Below are 20,656 nucleotides of genomic sequence, written 5' to 3' on the forward strand. Positions count from 1 at the left end.
ATAAATTTTAAATTTATTTAAACTGAAATATAATTACACTCTTATATTAACCATATTAAATTCTTAACCTTTTTGAAATAAAATTAATAGTATCAGAAATATTTAAATGTTAAAAAAATATAAAATACTAGTCACAATAGAGATATGATTCCCTTCCGAATCACATTAAATTCTCAATTCTTAGATTTAATATACAATTTGGTTTATGATAACTAATAAGTTATTAAGATAGTAAAACACCATATCATTATAACATATTTTATTATCTAAAATTATACACTCTTATATCAACCATATTAAATTCTTAACAACTTGAAATAGAATTAATAATATTAAAATTATGTAAGTATTATTAAATAATAGTCATAAAAGAGATCTCCCTTTTATACTATATTAAATTCTCAATTTTTAGAGTTATTCTATAATTTGATTTACGATAATTCTTAAGTTATATATTGACATAGTAATGTACCATATCATTATTATTGTATAGATTTTTATATATAAAATTAGCTATAAAATGTAAGTGGCATAAGATTATAGTTGTTTAAATCTCTCTCTATATAAGGTAGGGAAGGTAGGGAATGGAAAAGCTGATGTGACACATCTCTTTGGCTTGAATAGCCATTTATCTTTTTTCATAATTTTTTGAGATTTCTTTCCTATTTTAACCATTACTTCAATAACAATTAACTAAGAAAAAACGAAACGCATACGTTGAAAAAACACCATCTCACTTATAAAAGAAGTCTAACAGTTTCTTCTTCCATCTTGATAATGGAGAAGCCGTTAAGTTTACCTCCTTTTACATGTTTTGATCTTATTTTTTCTCTTTCTCACCTTAAAGTTTATCCGTTCTTTCCGTTTTGCTGAATAATACATCATTATGATCCATAAATGTAATTTCTAGTTATTATTTCCATTCGTTCCGTTTTACAGAAGTATTTAATGTACATTATTATGGTAGTACCCTTTATATATTACTGTATTCCATGGGCTTTGGAAATCAAGTAAATGGAAAAATATTCATAGGTCCGTGAAGCAAATTATTGAGTGAAGAGCAAAAATATCTTATTTTCCGATTCTCCAACTATCATTTCTCGAGAGAGAGAGATATAGAAACATACAACAATTACCATCCAATCTCCCTATTGCCTTTTTTTTCTTTTAAATCGGTAGAATTTTATTACTGTTCTCTTTTATATATTTCTCTGATTTAGTGGATGTAATTTTATTTACCCAATTTTATTTTTTGGTGATTCATTGATGTATTATTTTTGGCTGATTATTATGGTTTTTAACTGGTATTGCTCTCTTCTTTCTTTGGGACCTAGAAACGTAACTTCTTATTTTGATCTCAATAGTATGAGTTTTGTTAAAGTGAAAACAGATTTGTCAAGGTATTGCAATTTCTTTGTCAATTGTTGTGTAAGCATATTTGCTAATTAGTTGGTAATATTAAGGACTATATCAATAATAGTAAGTTTAGATTTATTTTAACATAAGCTTCGTCAGATAATTTACATATTTTTGGTGTCCTTATCTTATAGAGGGGCTGAACAAGTCTACCTCCCTTTACAAAAACTGTGAAATCCAGTGGCAGGATACTTTATTCCGATATCTCCCCCGAAAAATGAATTAAATGATATTTTATTTTATTTTATATGCTTTTTATCCCGTTATTTTGTACAATTCAAAATTGTAGTAGATGAAATAACGCAGAGTTATAGTATAGAATTCAATAATTATATATCTTCTTTCTTTCTATAAATTGGTTGTGTCTCTTTACTCGAGCTTACTCCATTATCTTTGTTATCTTTTGGATTAACCGTACAGAAGGAAAGGAAAGAAAAAAACGAAGAGGAAAAGATTAAAATAAATGCAGTACCAAAGTAGGATAGAAAAGAGGGTAAAGGAGGATAAAGAGGAAGTCGGCAATAGGGTTCATTTAGATGATAGAGGGAGATTAATGAATAGAAAAAGTTAGAAAAAGAAGAATAATGAAAGAAAAATAATGTAAAAAAGGAGAGCGAACACAAAAACTTATTTCCCCGCTATTTTGGTTTATTTTTACTTTGGTTCTTTTAATTTTAATTGAATAGAAGAAAGTTCATCAAATAAAAAATTTACTATCTAATGATAGCAACAACAAAATAAGTTCTTAGATACATATATTTCAATTATATTAGAGTAAGGTGTATAAATCTCCCCATACACACAGAACGTATGAAAATATATCGTTCATTTAAGATCTAATTCTATTTAGAGTATCCATATATTGATTTTATCTGTATGTACACTTAATTTTCTTATTCAAATAGTTGAAAATTTTATTTCATCTGACTAAATATATATAATTTCTAAGTTTAATGATGTTTTATCACAACCGCGCGAAGCGCGGCAAATTCCCTAGTTATATTATAAAAATGGTTATTTACTCATTAATTTGATATAATTCTATTATTTTTAGTTATAATTATAACTTACAACTAATAACAACAATAATAAATTCAGTGTAATTCAATAAGTGGAATATGAAAAGGATAATATGTCCATATATTTTACCGCTACCTTGTGAAGGTAGCGAGGTTGTTTACGATAGACCATTGGCTCAAGGAACAACGAAAAGGAAGCAACCATAGCCGGAACTTATAACTAACACCTATTTAATAAGAAATATAATATAATTAGTTTTCAATGAACATAGATGTTAACCATTTAAATTTGATATGTATCTAGATATATGAAAATTATATACAAATTAATATGAATAATAATGTTAGTGATAGATAATTAGATATTCTGTTCTATCTATGTAATTTTGTTAAGCTAACTATTTTTTAAATAATTTAAAGCAAAAATATTTCATTTAGCTACACGATTTTATTTTAAATAATTCTCTGTGACTAAAAGATTACCATTGGTATACAAATTTTAACTTGTGGCAAAAAATAATGTTTGGCTACGAAATTTTATCTCAAAAATAAATTTATGGCTATATCATCTTGTCATGACAAATAACTGCAGTTATTAAACCAATTGTTGCCACGGTATTTTAGTACTTGAAGCAAAAATATTTATTTAGCTACCATATTTGTTTTAAGTATTTTATTGTGGCTAAAAAGTTACTATTGCTACGGTACGTTTCAACTCGAAGCAAAAAACTAATATTAGCTACGAAATTTTATTATAGCAATAATTTTTGTCATGACAAATAACTGTAGCTATTAAACTAATTGTTGCCACGGTATTTTAGTACTTGAAGCAAAAAGTATTTATTTAGCTACCATATTTGTTTTAAATATCTTGTTGTGGCTAAAAAGTTACTATTGCTGCAGTACGTTCAGCTCGTAGCAAAAAACTAATATTAGCTACAAAATTTTATTATAGTAATAATTTTGTGGCTATATCATTTAACCATTGCCACGTTTTTCTTATAACCTGAAGCAAAAATATTTATTTTGCTACAATGTTTTGCTTCAAATAGTCTATTATAGCTAAAAGATTACTATTGCTACAGTAACCTTTATCATGTGGCAAAAAATTATGTTTAGCTACGAAATTTAATTGTAGCAATAAATTTGTAGCTATTTAGGTAATTATTGCCACGATTGTTAGCAATTATAGCAAAAATGAGGAATTAGCTTTGCCAATTTAATTTTTGTAGCTAAGAAATTTTATAAATTTGTAAATAGCCATGGAATTCGAATTTTTGTGGCTATTATTAGGTACTAGCCACGATTTTTAAATTTGTAGCTAATATTTTGTAGCTATATATGCATAATGTTGTAGTGCTATTAATATGTCATAGCTTGATAATTTAACTTATGTGAACCATGCTTAAATCACTTTGTGACTGCGTGATCATGATCACTACATTTGACTTAGACATAATCATGCTTTATTTGTTGAACATCCCCCGCACTTTTATGTTATTGTCATTTCCTTATTGATACGTTGTGAGCTTATAACTTGATGAAAATTTGGTATTATTGTTTTATGATATTCTGGCACAAGTGGACATATTGTATGGATTGATTGTTTTTGTGTGGAGTATAAGTTTAACATTTCACTGTTGATGTTTTGTGGAGCGATACAGGTGGCTAATGTGATATTGTCAAGGTGGATAGGTACATGTGGCTATTGTGATACTGTCAGGGTAGAGTGATACAAGTAGCTATTATACTATTGTCAGGGCAGAGTGATACGAGAGAATATTGTGATATTGTTAGGACGGAGCAATATAGGTAGCTATTGTGATATTCTCAAGGCGGAGTGATATGGGTAGCTATTGTGATAATGTCAGGGTAGAGTGATATAAGTGATTATTATGATATTGTCAAGGTGGAGTGATACGGGTGACTATTATGATTTTGTTTGAGCGAAGTGATACGGGTGACTATTGTTGTTGCGATAAAAATGTGCGCAAGAGGTGCTGTTTGTGTGTGTTTCTCTGTGATGACTTGTCATTGAAACTGGGTCTTTACTTGCATTGAATTGTTATTATTGGTTCTGATGAAATTACTTTTATTACTTTTCTGTTATACTTTTGGTTGCCTGTCTTTGATTTATTGCACAAGTTATTTGACTAGTGAGTATCACATGACTTGAACCTCCTCACTACTTCACCGCGATTAGTCTTAATACTTACTGGGTACCGACAATGGTGTACTCATACTACATCTTTACACTTTTAGTGCAAATTTTGAAGCTGAGTGGCAGTGAAGACGGTACTTTGCTTGTAGATGTACAAGCGTACCAGATTCATGCTACCTTTTGTTCATGGTAGTGTAGGATTTCATTTCTGTTTATTTAACTTTCAAACATGTATCGTATTTATTTCTCAGATTAGTTTTTAAATATCATAGTCGCTCATGACTTGTACTACTAGTCCTTGGGGTAGTTATATTAAATTCTTTTGCAATATTATTTATTAAATTGATGATTTCTCCTTGGGTTAGGTGCCATCACAATATTTGGTAGGATTTTAAGCCGTGACAAGTTGGTATCATAGTTCTAGGTTCATAGGTTCTACAAGTCATGAGCAGTGTCTGGTAGAGTCTTGTGGATTAGTATTATGACATCCATATCTTTGATAGACTATAGGGCATCTAGGAAACTTCCCATCCTTCTCTCTTTATCGTGCGATCTAGTTTCAACTTGAAGCCTATATCTTCGATTTTTTTTCATTCACTCGTATGTGATGTTGTGCACTCGGTATCTGCGATGCACTAACGAGTTGTGATGTTGTGGATAGACTACAAAGGAAGGGTGTTGTGGGTTACATATGATGTGTTCTATGGCATCTAGCCAAGTGGGGGAGTCTGCTATTGAAGATCAGATTGCATGGTCATATGTTATATCAATTTCTAAACTAAGAGACGCTTGTGGATTAGCTATGATTTGAGAAATATTTCATCGAGGAAGATTTCGAGCAATGGACCGGTTGGATATATGATTTACTACACCTTATGGGTATGTGGAGGTCTTGGGATGATTCAGATTTGATACTCATTGTGGGTGTAGTGTGCAAGAAAAGGGGATCGGTCGGTTGTTTCTTTTAGATATGCATGTGCTGGTGAAGCATGGGTCGGTGTGTATTGGATGCGCATTGGGTATTAGAGCAAGGTGAGTGTCTTTTGAGAAGCTTCCAATGGGATAAAGACTCAAATATAGTATTTAAGGATTTTTGAAGTTGCGTATGGATAAGACTTGGAGCTTGCATTTGATGGTGCCGAGACTTGAGGTATTTCTATATTATTATTAATTCTATATTGTGGCAAAGGAGAAAGAAACAACTTCATATTCATTAAAGGGTTCTTCCGTATAGATATTTTCATGTTGAGGTACTCTTGCTTTTAGCAGTCTACATGACTTGGTTGATTTGGAGGGATTTAGTTCTAATGATTGAATTATGTCCAAATGGGTTCCAAAGAGTTTGTTATGGTTTGGCCATGACTTGCGATTGCTTTACTCTATAGGTATGGGGAGCTCATTACGTGTTGTAATTTTATTCTACGGGATTGAGTTAATGAAAGGTTTTTGGTTGATGGGATGTCTATCCTACTTGTGATTCAAAGTTGATAATGGGATCCTCGCACTTTCCTATGATAGCAAGATAAAGGTGGTACACCATGTGGGATTTTTTGAGATTTCATGGGCAAAGTTGCAGTTCATTTTTGAAAAGAAGGTCTTGAGTTCCAGATGGCATGGGAGATTTCAGATGTTTAGAGGATGTTAGTACTACGTTGTACCACTTAAGGGGTGTGCGTGTTAGGAGACGCATTGTGTTTTGACTTGCGGATGCTTGACTAGTATTACGGTAATCACCTAGATATTGTCTGCCGATGTTTAGGTTTTTGCTACGTGGCACGGAAGATTTATGTGAGTATTTTTTGTAAGTTGATTGTATATGAGTGATGTGTCGGTCATTTGAGTGGTGGAGCTGAGATCGGATAGGGAGATTCATGTATTATTGTGGTTTGGAGACTGGATGTTCTCAGAGGCAGATTATTCCTTGATTGTGGGCTACAAAGATATGTTAAGAGTTAGACAACTGATGGGGTGTGTTATGGATATGTTAAAATGGACTTTTGGAAGGTTATTTACCTATTTTAGGATGACCTGAATTGATTTGGAGGACCGTTTGTAGGCCTAATGAGAATGTATATCCGTCATGGGATCGAGTTTGCTCACTCTTGCGCATAATTTACTATGGGTTTGTCATGGGGCGAAAAAGATGTTCTCTGCACCCTGATTTGTTTCATATGTTGCTCTCTTATGCTACGACGAGTTGTGAGACTACTTGGCTATTCACACGTATGATGTGGTTCTGTTCAGTTCTGGTGGCGAGATTTGAAGCAATATGGCGCTTGGGATGTTAAGTTGATTATTGCACCTTAGTCATGCTTTTCCCATCGGTGGTATATGGTGCTATCCATTTCTCTATAGTTATGGTCATGCATTTTGTGTGTTTGCTATTAATACACATATGGTTGTTGATTGTGAGCATTATGGTTCGATGGGTATTCTATGTGGATCGGTATGTTTGGACCGGGCTATGTGCCGTAGTGAGGCTATGTTATGATGAGATTCTTCATGTTTGTTTCGTGTGTTTGCTTATCCCCTGTGGGATGGATTCATAGTATGGTACTGTTAGGATTGTACCTATTGGACTTGTCAAATAGTTCTCTCATTTGGTTCTTTTTCCATCTTCGATTATATTCGAATCGTTGCTTGTTGGGTATAGATTGGGTCGTATGTGACTAGGTGTTATTTGGTGTGGCTTGTCAATTGAATAGCTTGTACTAGAAGAGATGAGATCATCAAGGAAATTGGACTTGGATAAGGTATATTTGTAAAAGAAATTCATTTGTCAGCTTAGAGTTTGGCAATGATTCTTGTCGAGCAAGAGAACTCCACGACTTGTTGATTGGGTAAATGATTTTGAGTTTCTATATGTTTCATACATCATTAGCAGTGTTGTGAAGGTTTGGAATAAGTTTTATTTGATATGGGTTATATTATCGGTACCGGGTTTCGTAATAAGCAGCTATTATGGTCGAAAGATATTACTATGAGTACGTTAGTTATGTGGTATCATCTGATTGTATCTTGGAATATGATTATGGCTTGATGCAGCTTGTTTAGACTTATAAAATTTATATATGCGAGATTCAGGTCTTATAATAAATTATGGATGTTGACAGGCCGATATGGATTGAGGTAACGTTGGATCACCAGTGGGTATGTGCACGATGAGTTTATACAGTGATTTGATGGTTTTGAAGCGACTCTTGACATGTTCGAGAATAAACGTATGTTTAAGTGGGGAAGAATGTAACGACTCGACCAGTCGTTTTGAGAATTGGCATTCTATTCGGTGGTTCGGACTCTTGAGTAGCTTTATGGGATGTATTACGACTTGCATATATGGTTGGTTCCGATATTCTAAAGGTTCGGGATAGATTTAGAGAGCAATTTTTATTTTTTGAGGCTTAAAGTTGAAGAGTTGAGCAATGTTTAACTTTTATGTAAATTGTCTTAGATTTGTATTTTAATGATTCCAATAGATTTTATGGTGATTTTGGACTTCGATATGTGTCCGGATTTGAATTTTGAGGTTCAGGTTGATTTGGCTCTTTTTGGTGAAAGTTGACAATTTGAAAGTTTAGAAATTTCTTAAGTTTGACCGAGAGTTGACTTTGTGGTTATCAGGTTTGGATTTCGGTTCTGCGACTAGAAAGGGGTCTTTTTTATCATTTGAAACTTATGTGCAAAATTTGGTTTCATTCCGAGTTGATTTGATAGGATTCAGACACGTTCTGCGAAGTTTGACATTTTGAAGTTAAGATTTCGATTCTTGGTTTTGATGTTATTTGTGATGTTTCGAGCTATTGGATAAATTTTGAATTAGGTATATGGACTTGTTGGTATGATTGGACGGGGTCCCGAGGGGCTCGGGTTAGTTTTGAGGTGGTTTCTGACCATTTTTAGGCCCTTTTCAATTGCTGGTTTTTGGCTACAAGTGTATACATTGCGATCGCGGAGCTCTGGACCGCGTCCGCCAAGAGTAAGATGTTGTTCTAGAATTGTGAACCCATTCACGAAGGGACAATTCATGATCACAAAGAAGAAATTTGTGTTGTCACTAGGCTGATTTCGGGAACTTATATCTTGCTATCTATAAGGAATTTTGAGGTGATCCAAAAATAAAAGTTGTATACTTTTATGTCTAGTTTTCAGATAGTCAAACATTTGTCATTTAGAGTTCTGTACAAAACATTTTAGCCGTTATACCATAGGCCGTCTGGAAGATTTTATAAATTTGTTTACCGTGAAAATGATAATAACAATTAAATTTATAAATGGGACTCTAAAAATACGTGATCTATTCCCGAGCTAGTTGTTAGAGCAGTTGATGCTAAGAACGTGAAGTATAATGATGAAATGCGAGATAAAACGTGATAGTAATCAAACCGAATGAGCCTGTTGCTCGAATGCCAAGCCAGTCGACGGGGACCTCGGGGCCAAGGTTCAAGCCGAGCTCGAGCTACTGAGGGCAGTCGGGAATGGGATAACAGGCAGAAAGATGATCGAGCAAGGCTCCATGTTACCAATATTGAGCAAAGTAGTGAAGAACAAATAAGGGAACGATAAATGCTAAAGCGGCCACGGGCCGGTAAGAACAAGCAAAATAGGAGAAAAGAAAGAGGGAGAGAGATATTATTGCCTTAGTGGAGAAATGGAGCAACATCAGCCCCTTACACGGTAGGGCAAGTCCCCTTTATATAGGAGGGGAGACTCGGCTACAAGTAAGTGGAGATTAATTACAAAGTACGGCGATAGCATGGCTTGACGTGATGCCTCAGCATAGGCTCTGGGTAGGTCGGGCCTGTCAGACGTAGCCATGTGCCTAGGGGCTTCGTCCTTTGTCCTGGCTTTGTTCTTTGTTTCCTTCGAGTCGAACTTCGACAATCCCCGAGGCCGAGAACTCGGTAGAGGCCTCCCGCCTCGGGGTCCCGGGGCATGCTTCCAAAATATCTTGATAGCGAGAAATCAAGTCTTCTAATTTTGCCGCGTACAAATAGTCTCCGCGTTTCCCATAATGAAGTGATGGGAAATGATTCTGACACTTGACTCATCGAGCTTCTTTTGGCGACACCATATTGATGATGCGACCCATGGCGTAAGCTTCGCGGTGATTGGACATCCATGGGCTCGTGCTTTTCCACCTCATTCATTACACTCCCTGATTCTTACTTCCCAAGGTGCAGGTACCGCCATCGGTTCGGTTTTCCATGGATGCATTAACTGCGCCCGTCGGTCAGTATTCCAAAGCCTAGATGACTGTGTCGTAATCCCCTATAAATGGGGGTGCCTTGGCTTTGTTTTTCCTATCCCAGTGCCTTCGTTGGCTTGTTCGCCCATCTTTTCTTTTTACCATGTTCTTTCACCTTTGAACATCATGCTGGGGGATCATGACCTTAAGGCTGTTTGGAGGAGTTCCCTTAGATTGTGTTGTTGCCTTCTGTCGAGGCTTCCCTTCGTCGAACATAAGCGTGTTGTCCCGCTATTGCTGTGGTCGTCGGTATATTGGCCCTTGCTGCTGTTGCTGGGCCGACCCGAGGTGATGATAGACGGGGAGTCAGTTTCCCCTTATGTAGATAGCTGTTCGGATTATGCATCGCTGCTCACTCTCCTACCCAGGCTTGTTGTGGCACTTCATACCTAGGTTTTTTTTCCCAAGGGATAAAATGGCATTACCGGCCGCTGAGGCTAGGGCCCGACGAATCTTCAACCTTTGGCTTTGGCGGGCCATGTCTCTTTTCTGTGCCTCCTCTACGTCCCCTCCTTTTCCTCTTCTTCATCTTCTCTGGCGGGGATCCCTCGGGGGATTGAGCTGGGAACCTTTGAGAGGTAGAGGTCGAATGAGTCACCCTCGAGGATATGTGCTCGAGGGTGCGGTGCCCGAGGATGCTGATACCAGAGATGGACTTTCGAGGGCGGACCGGGCGTCTAGATTTCATCACATGTACATCCTTCCGTTCCTCCGCTTTAGGTGTAGACTCCTGTAGGCTTTTGTCATTGTATGTAACGACCCCTCGAGGGCTGCTTGTACGCAAATTTTTGTGAATAAGAATATACTTTGCTGACTTCTGCTTTCCTTACTTTGCTTTGTTTCTGTATGCTCTCATGCCCTTTGAGGCTCTTTGAATGCCCTCTTTTACTCGTCGACTGCTGACATCTGACTTGAGCACGAGTGTTCATTCCGATATTCTGCTGATCGACATGGCTCTCCTCCGAATCCATCGTTGTACTTCGGACCAATCTTGGATTGATCTGATAGGTCCGGGATATTGAGGCCCTCCGAGTTGTTTGGAGATCATGCGTCGAATTCCGGGGCCTTTGGGAACGTTATCTTGGATAAAGGTCATCTTCGGGTACCCGGGGGTCCCTATTGATCTTGATGTAGATAATCCTTTTAGAATGTATAGGATTGACTTCTGCTGAGGAGTTTACTTGTATTTGGGCGCTTCCTCGAACCTTTGTGGAGCTTTCGCGATCACGAGACCAGGTGCTTGCCTTGCATCGAGTGTCGGCATTTAAAGCTTACCGAGGTCCGACTTCTTTGGGCTGGGGGTTCTTGATGCAGAGTGCTGCCTCGAGTTTGGAGATAATACGAACGACCCCTCGAGTTTCGACTTCTCGTTGAAGGATGCTTTCTGGATCGGGTATCGATCCGTCGATCTGTATCGAGGCTATTGGCTTCCCAGGGCTTGCCTCGGGCAGGCAAATCATCACTACTTCGCACATATATGTGGGGCGGCTTTAGCTCCTTCGCAAGACTTCACTATTTTTCGATAGTCGCCTTTCTGCTTTGGCACGGGGTACTTCATTGCATTAGGCGTAAAACGTGTTGGTGCGCGCCCTTGCCTTGACCTATTAGTTTCACCATAGTCATGGAAACCACTTCGGGGCCGATCAGGCAGGGGACGGGGGGCACTACTCCTGATGCTCAGGAACCGAGGGATTTTGCTCTGGAGATGGCATGCTTGATAAGAGAGGAACACTTGGAGATGGCGAGGAGGTATTGCAGGTGGATCAAGGGGATAACACTGCATGTGTTTTCCCCAGATGAGGGCATTGCGGACTCCACTAATAGATTCTTGAGCGTATACCTATACCCTTTCGCATTTGGCCCCCCTGATAGGGTTGTGCTTGATTTTTGCTCGAAGTATCGGGTTACCCTGGCACAGATTCATCCGTCATTTTGGTGAACGGTGTTGATGATGAGATTCTTCGCGGAGAAGGCCGGGCTTGAATTCACGCTTGACCATCTTGTCAGGCTATATCGGCCCTTTCATCATCAAGGCCTACTAACTTTGAGGTGTCGTTCGTCCACGCCCTTTGTTGTTGATAACGAGGAAGGCGGGGATCGAGAGTGGGCCAGTTGGTTTATCCGGGTCTGAACGGCTGATATTATCCCTATGGAGTTTTGGCCATTTCCCGAAGGGTGGAATCATGCACGTGAGTGAGGCGTTTGAAGTCCATGATCTACCTGGATGGGTCCGGAGGCTGGTGACCCATTCGTCCTGCAACAAGCGCAGGTGGAAAACTATGCTTCGTACCATATGGGGGGCGCAATACCAAGGTATGTGCGTATGCCGTCTTTGCCTTGCCTTTGTATACCCGAGGTAACACTTTCCCCTTCTATTTGTACTGGATTCGCCGTTTGCAGATATCAGGCGGTTCCTTGGGGTGAGGCAATATGTTTTTAAAGAGGGGAAGGAATCATTGGCCTCCGGGCCAAGGGACGATGGCAATAAGAGGGATCGGCACCCGCGGTGTGATGGAGCCTTTTGCGGTGCTGGTCGGGCACACATTTTTGAAGAAGGGGCGTTGCCCGAGTCTGCTTCTCCCGGAGTGCCTGATTCCCAGCCGGCGGTTCCTTCGAGCAAACATGCCGTGCCCGAGGTCTATTCTTCTAGGGCCGCAAGGGCAGGATCAACGGGAGTGTGTTCTTCGAGGAAGTCTATCGGCTTCACTTTATGGTGATTTTATGTACAGTTTCCCTGTATACCGTGTCCTCCTCCCTCTATTGAACCTTTCTTGTGCAGGCCTGTGATAAGCTTAGGTCTGAGCTGCTCCGTCAAGGGGCCGAGCTCCAGAAAATTCTGGATGAGGGTGAATCCCTTAGGCTCCTCTGTAAGGAGAAGGAAGTTGAGCTTCAACATTGGCGATATGAGGCGTACATGAGCTTAAACTATGAGAGCTATTTGATGGGGCAGGTAACTTCCTGTAGTACGTGCTTCACTCCTTTCTAACCTTAACGCTAACTCCTTTTTGCAGTATCAGTTGCAGAAAAAGGCGGAGGCCTTAGAGTACCTTAAAGGCGACGTCAACCGCATCGGAAATGCTTGCGAGGAGCTAAGGGCTCAAGTGTAGGCTTCAGCTTTAGAGGAGATGAGCGCTTCGGCTAAGGTCCCTGCCTTCGAGGTCCAACTCAGCTTGACTCATGACATCGCCAAAGTTCAAGCGGAGATGATTGGGAAACTTTAATCTGATCTCTCGAGGGTCAGAGCCAAGATAATTGATGACCGGGCAGAAGCGACATTAAGCCGAACTAAGGCTGACCGTTAGATGGCGATTCGTATGAAAGATGCTGCTGATGCCCAAGCTGAGCTGAAGCAAGCCCTTGACCGAGAGAAGAGGATCGAGGAATATGTTCGCTGTAGATCCCGGAGAGAGGTACTCGAGGAGGTTGGTGCAAGGGGCTTCGTTCTCTCGGAGGAATTGGCTCGAGCAAGGGAATATGAGCGTGACGCTCGGTCGCTTCTTGTTTATGTTGCAGAGGGCGAATTTGCCAAGCTGTAGATCTTTAGCGCAGAGTGTAGATTTTGCCATTTTGTCTCTGATATACGTAGGGCATGCCTGTAGGTGGAGAATGCACTTTTTCGTGCATGTAATATATAAGAAGAAATTTGAAGCTTTATTTCTCCTGTACCTTCTTTCTGTCGTTGCTTTCGATCAGGCAGACTGGTTTCAGTGCCTGGCGAGGTCCTCATAGATCCGGAACCGATCGGATAGACCCAGGAGCTCTTAAGTGTGATCCTTAGCGCGAGCAGGTACTGGGGCCTCCGTGCTTGGCCTGGCTGTTTAGGCTTAGTCTCCGAGTCGGAATCTGACTCGAGTCTTCTTGTCCTTGAATTTCTTTTGCCCATACGGGTAGGTAGTAGTCGTTTTTATAATTTGCCCTAGGGCATCTGCCGTTTCAACTATTTTGGGTTCATTCTCCGAGTCGCATTGTGACTCGAGCTTCAGTCGACCTTCAAGATCTCTCTTTCCTGCATGGGCGGATGATGATGGCCCTTTGTGCTCCGGGTTGAAGTGACCTCGCAGGGCGTGCGGCCTGGAGATTTAATCGGTTGACAACAGTATCATTTGAGCCGTACCCTAAGGCATATTGCAGTTTAACTATTTTGGGTCCAGTGTCCGAGTCACATCACGATTCGAGTTGTAGTCGACCCTTAAGTTTCCATGATTCACTGGCCGACAATAGTGGCATTTATGCTGTGCCCTTAGGCATATTACAATTTTCGGGTCCAGTCTCCGAGTCGCATTGCGATTCGAGCTGTAATCGACCCTTACATTTCACTGAGTTTCTGGTCGGCGATAGTTGCACTTATGCCATTTAGTCGTTGAGACCTTTTAGTATGTGGCCCGGAGGCTTGCATAGTTATGTATTCTGGATCCGATTTCCGAATTGGGTTACGATTCGAGTTCATTTTAATCCTCAAGTTGTCAATTTTCAAGCTGGCGACAATGGCTCTTACACTGTTCGGTCATAGAGACTTTTCAATATGAGGCCCGTAGGCTTCCTTAGCTGGCGACAATGGCTCTTACGTTGTTTTTGCCTGTGGGCTTTTTTGTAGGCTTTGTTTCCGCTCGTTAAGGTTTTTTTGTAGTATCTTTGCCTGACCCGTCGTCGGTTCTTGAGGAACCTCGATTTCAAGTCGTTGTCGGCGATGTTTTGAGCACCTCGTAAGGTTCATAGCTCGTAGGTCGAGTAGATCGACGCTCTTGCGATTTGGAGCCGACATGGCCGGAGCTCGTTTTTGCCTGTTGAGGGAAGCCTGTTTTAACCGGTTCTTTCCGAAGTATATTCGGAGTAGTAGCCTATGATTTTTAGCGACAGTCGGGCGTCCCCGAGCCGCGTTATTTTGGCTGTATCAGCCGTTTTGATCGTAGTCATATGCATTTGGCCGTAGCCATTTTTGATCCTATGTGATAGTTTAGGCGTCTACATTGAGGGTATGCCCTTTTAAGGATTCTTACAAATGCGATGTATAGCCTAAAATTCGGGATTTTTCATGCATGTTGAGGTCTTACAATTTGTCATGCTTATTGAGGTCTTACAGTTTGTCATGCCTATTAAGGTCTTACAGTTTGTCATGCCTATTGAGGTTTTACAGTTTGTTATGCCTATTGAGGTCTTACAGTTTGTATAATGTAGAATAGATCTGGTTACACCGAAGCTGCTCGCTAAGGGTCTTACAGTTTCGGGTTTTCCAGTGTATGGCGATTAACGGCAGTCTCCGAGTCATCGAGTTTGTTTAAGCTTGAAGACCGCTTCTCGTGAGCTCAGAGCTGCCTTATAGGGGCTTGATGATCCTGGAGTTCCGACCTTGGGGTCGCGCGAGTTGTTGAATTACTGACGCTCAGTCTCCGAGTATATCGGTAAGCATTCGATGGAGAAGAATTTCTGCGAGTATGTTGAAATCGCCTTTTCCGAAATACGAAATCTCGAAAAGATGTTTTTTATTGCTTGGCGTAAATATAGGCTGTAAATACATATTGTCCCGTTGTTGTGAGCTCGGCCCGCACGGGCGCGACTCCTCCGATCATTCGATCCTTTTACATGATACCGTTTTGAAACTTAGCCTGCCATTTATTGGCCCTTCCGAGGGGACGGTGTCCTTAAGAGAAAGTCACCGCACATCGTTTGACTGTAGAAGAAAGGACTGTAATCTCATCGGATCCTTTTCTGGGAGGTACGCTGCTTTGCTAATAATCTTACTGGCGGGACCTTCTTTAGGTTGGAAGACCGATTGAGGGAAGAGAGCTCGGCAGGTCCCGCAAAGACCTCGGATCTTCGAATGGAGTTCAGAACTTCTGGATGCCTCGGCTGCCTGCCTGCATATAGGTTAGTAAAGGAAAAGAAACAACAAGGGAGCGGAGTAGTTCTTCCCTGCTGTGGGGTGAGTAGGCGACATTTCGAGGTCTGGCATGTTCCTGCCGTTGCGAGGCACGAGCCATAATACAGCCTTTTGTTACGTTCAACCAGGCTTGGCAGAAGATGTGGTTATGCTTACCCTTTGATCCCTTCGAGGGTGGAGGCACTGATGCCGGCGATGGGTCATATGGCGAAGGATTTCCTCTTGTCACGTGCAGCTTTTTATCGAATATTTTAGTCCCATCTTTGTTTTGGAGTTTCATCCATTTGGCAGAGTAGGGTCGAAGTCGCCTCCGGGAGGTGTGCTCGTTGTTATCTGAATAAAACGTCCGTATTTTGCAGGCTCGGTGTTCCAGCCCGAGCTCAGACGGGCTGTATAGAGGGAGCGGCCTTCTTGATTGTTGTGGCGATCGACGTTTGGAATCTATCAAAGATCCGAGGTGTGGGAGTGATTTGGTTTGTTAGTCCGAACTGCCCTATTGGCTTTGTCCTGACACCATCGGTATAATCGATCGAACCACCTGTACTCATGAGCACATGCTTTATTTGAAATAGGTTAAATGAGGGAGGGGGTTACCAACGCATTAATACGAGGCCAAGGCGAAGTCTCGGCGTCCCTTTCCTTGGATGCAATAGTGCCCTTCGGGCATATTCCCCAGACCCGTCCTTTCTTGGCGATGAGTCACACTCTATATTTCATGGATCTTTGAAGGGTGCCATCACCCCTTTACTATCGTGGCAATACGCTGTGGCTTGTCATCTTCATTTCTCCCGATCTCCTTCCTCCCTTGGAGCTGGACTCGAGCCTGACCACTCGATGTTACTCGACGACGATCTCTATTAAGTAGCGCGGTTGTCGTTCTTTTGAGCCGGTGACCGTGCGCGCCCCGCGGTTCCTTCACCAGGGTATGATTTTCTTGAAGGGTTCTTGGTCGAACAAGTCTGAGCCGCATGGTGTTCTTGGTTTCTCTTATGTTGATCATGATGTTTGGTATTGCAATGCTGAAATCGTACTCGGCTGGGCGGGGTTTCCCTACCAGCTATGTCTTGTTGAATTTGGTTCCATTGGAGGTTCCTCGAGGGTGTTGTCCTCGGGTTATTTCCCTATTGTTACGAGGTAGGTTGCATCCCGAGCTGTTCCTTCCATTCGCAGCGCATGGATGATACCTCTATTTGTTTGGCATCAGCTTTTTTGTCGGGAGTCTGCTTGGATATGCCGAACCCGAGGAGGTTCCTGGATGGTTGTCCACGACCCCGATTCGTAGCTGATGTAGGGTGCGGGTATTTGATCAGGCTTCTCTTGAAATGTCCTGGAGTCATTGGGCATGCTTCGTTTAGGCTTTGGGTGAAGGCCTGTGTTGCCCGATCATCCGATACCAGGAGCGATCTCATTCGTCTTATCAGGGAATGGGGTGCGGCTTCCCGCGGCATTCCATTTCTTCTTCTTTCGGCCTCAGGTGTATCGGGCCCTCTCGATACTACTTTGATGTTCTAAACGTCAATACCACACAAGGGGGAAGGGTGATTTGTGTGGTACCCAATTTTTCGATCTAGAAGAACCTGGTTCTTCTAGGTGTTCTAACTACTACTGTTGCAAAATTAAAAGTAAAGAAAATAAAGAACACAAAGTTTTTTGCGTGAAAAACACTCGGCTCAAAAGGTACAACTTTAAACCACCTACTACAATTGAACTAGAATAAGAATAAACACAACGGAACTAGTTCTTCTATCTCGTTCAAGTAGCTTCAGGTTTGCACACTTGAATCACACACGAACTGCTTGTAAAAAGCGTTGCTATTTTGCTCCCAATTCACGTTTAACTTCTGCGTTTTTGTGCAACTCATATAAAATAGAACAATCACTGTTATTTAATGAGTTAGTAATCAGAGTTTGATTGAGATTCAATTGCTGATCTTCCATCGAAGTTGAGTCCTTGTACAATACAAACTCCAACCCTATCCTTTATCCGGATTGTGTGATTGTGTCCTCTTCCCATAAGGAGACTTTCTCCCCTCATCTAATATGCAACCTTTTCGATCAGTTCAGGAGATATTGCTGCTTGATTACTGAGACTTATCTCCTTCACGTGTATCTCACATATCTAGGTTGATAAATACTGTGCCTCACATGATGGACCTGGTCCATGACTGAGTTCATTTGTCATTCTTCAAAACTTCACCTGAACTTGGGCCAACAAATTCCCCCTTTTTGATGATGACAAAACTCTATGCTTTTACTAATCAAAGAACCTGTAGGAACTCGGCTTGACCATCAACACATTAACTTAGAATTTTAACTTATCATCAAGGACCAGGTTTAATTAGGTTATAAATATCACATTATTTATAATAAAGAGTAAAGCACAATATCTCTTCCCCCTTTTGGCATCATCGAAAAGTTGCATACATTGTGAATCCCAGATTTTAGTAATTACTCATGGCCACTTGGGCAACTGCAAGTGAAAACATGGATGAAATCATCAGTGATCAACAAACATATTCAAACTATTAAGATCAGAATCTTCATAGAACAAGAGAAGCATCAGTTGTCATTGATAAGATATGTTTCCACCAACAAACCACAAAAAGAAAGAAAAACTTCCAAAACATGAGCAAAAAACAGAAAAAGTCCCTAATCTGGGTCACTAGGGGTACTAGACTGGTTCAGAAGACAACAACTGGACATCCTGAGGCTTGGAGGAACTAGAGGGATGAGTTTGGAGAAGCTTGAGCATATTCTGAAGCATCTCATCATTTTTCTCCTTTTCTTTTGCTAGCTCAGTTCTAAGGCCATCTCTTTCAGTTTCCAGTTCAGCTACACGAGCTTGGAGCCTAGCAGTTTCAGCATCCTTAGATCCACACTCTTGAACCAAAGCCCTAACCTTGTTGTTCATAGGTGTCTTCAGGGATGAACCAGGTTCAACTGGGGTGGCATTGACTGGATAGTCACAAGCCAGAAGAGTTTTGACGCCAAAGTGTTCCTTGCTTGATGCCATCTCCCATTTCTTCAAAGGCACATTCAGACTGTCTAGAATAGTAGTAAATATGAACCCATATGGGGTGGTATGAGCCTTGGAGCCATTTATGACCCTGTCCAGTAATTTGACAATAAAGGCAGGCCAATTGATCTGCATTCCTCTCACAAGGCACTCCAAAAGAACCAGGTACATGTAGTTGGTAGTGTGCCTCCTATCCTGTCTGGGTAGCAGGCACTTGTTAACAAATTCAAATAAGACCTTGTGCTTAGGCCTCATCTCACTTTTCTGCACAAACCTGGCTTCAGGCACATCTTCAGCAGTTGCGGCATCACAAAAATTCCTAGTGATTTGAAGAGCAGTAGGGAGAGAATCTAGACATGGCCACCTTTGCCTTGTATAATCATCATACCCCTCACTAAGTATGTCTAGAATCTTACCCAATTTGAGTGCATCAAACTTCACCCTTACTCCTTTCACTAGACTGGTGACTACCCCATTCTTCACTATGGTATTGGCCATAAACTCAATCAATTCTTTCCTAGCCAGCCTCCCATCCATTTCAAGAACCATGTCCTTCCAACCTTGTGCAGCTAGATCATCCACCAGTCTTCTCATTCCTGGCTCATCCAGGTCTCTCAACAGTCTTCCTTTCAAAAATTTCTTCTGCCAAAGATGGCAAACCTATCTTGTTCCTTTTCAGATTCCTCTTCTTCTTCTTCTCCACTCCATTCTTCTTCTTCCTCAGTAATTTTTACTTGTTTACCTTTCACTGTAGATCTGGTTCTTTTGGCTAAAGAGGGTTCAGCCGATACAGGTTCAGAGGAAGACTTCTTGGAAGAAGCCTAGGCCCTTTTTGGTTTGGGTGTAGGAACCTCCACAGTTGTTCCCCTTTCTTGATGGACAAGTTCCATCTCTTCTTCTTCTTCTTCTTCTTCTTCTTCTACAACCTCAGAACTCTCCACAACCTTTGCTTTTCCCTTCTCCTTCTTTTTCTTCTTGCTTTCTTCCAGAGCTTTCTGTAACTCAACTTCACTTTGTTTGACCCTGCTTCTAGTGGCTCTCCCCTTAGATACTGAAGGTACAGTAGGTTTTGGGGATGATATTTTGCTTTTCTTTGTTGGCTTGGAAGCAGTTGAAGCCTTTTGTGTGGAAGCTTTACGCTTCTTTGGATCATAACTGGCCCCAACCCTCTTCAGAAGATCAGCCAGTGTTTCCTCAGTAGATGAACCAGGTTCATCTTGTTGCTTGCTTAGATGCACAAGCCCTTCAGCCGCCTCCCCAGAACCACTTCCCCCTGACTTGTTGCCACCTTCTTCAACACCTCCACAGATAGCCAGAACTTTTTCTTTCCCATTTTCCCTCTCATCACCACTTTCTACCTCTCTCTCTTTATCTTTCTTTTTACCTAAACTTCTACTAGATTCATCCCCCTTTACATCTTTGACAGGACCAACCAAGACAATCTTATTTTCTACATTTTGAACCACAGTAGAGAATACTACACAAGAACTTACCTCACCAGGGGTTTCTTGAATTTTGTCAGTGTCAGAAGACCCATGTTCTTCACCTTCGCTGGCAGAAATAAAAGCTTCAGACTCAGAGCTTGAGTCAGATTCTTGAGTAGGACTTTCATTCCTCTGGCTAGCCTTCAATTTCTCATTTAGAACTTTTCTTAGAGCTCCAGAAGCTACAGTTTTTCTGGCCAACATTTTCTGCCTACGAAACCTAGGTTTTGGGGTTTCACTAGGGGGTGTAGATGAGGATGTATTAGAAGGGGATACTGGTGGGGGAGTGCCAGGATTATCTTGGGGTTAGTCATGGTGGATTGTTTCTTGAGAAAAATTTGGGAATTTTTGGAGAGAAGAAGGGCGATCAGAACTTGAGAAGATTTTGACGGTTATGGACTAATGAAGAAGAGGTGTGGTGTATATTTAAAGATGATT

At 40.8% G+C, this 20,656-nt stretch overlaps 1 protein-coding gene across 1 annotated transcript; it reads right to left on the reverse strand.

The window, feature by feature from the left end:
- Nucleotides 1-19,555: 19,555 nt before the first annotated feature.
- On the reverse strand, nt 19,556-20,422 carry LOC138875444 (uncharacterized). The gene has a single exon (XM_070154272.1). It carries the CDS (start codon nt 20,420-20,422, stop codon nt 19,556-19,558), a length of 867 nt encoding a protein of 288 aa, XP_070010373.1.
- Between the last annotated feature and the right edge of the window lie 234 nt (nt 20,423-20,656).

Source organism: Nicotiana sylvestris, chromosome 8 (assembly GCF_000393655.2).
Source record: "Nicotiana sylvestris chromosome 8, ASM39365v2, whole genome shotgun sequence".
NCBI lineage: Eukaryota > Viridiplantae > Streptophyta > Magnoliopsida > Solanales > Solanaceae > Nicotiana > Nicotiana sylvestris.

Coding starts and splice junctions, on each gene's coding strand:
- LOC138875444 (XM_070154272.1), bottom strand. CDS start 20,422: ATGTTGGCCAGAAAAACTGTAGCTTCTGGAGCTCTAAGAAAAGTTCTA.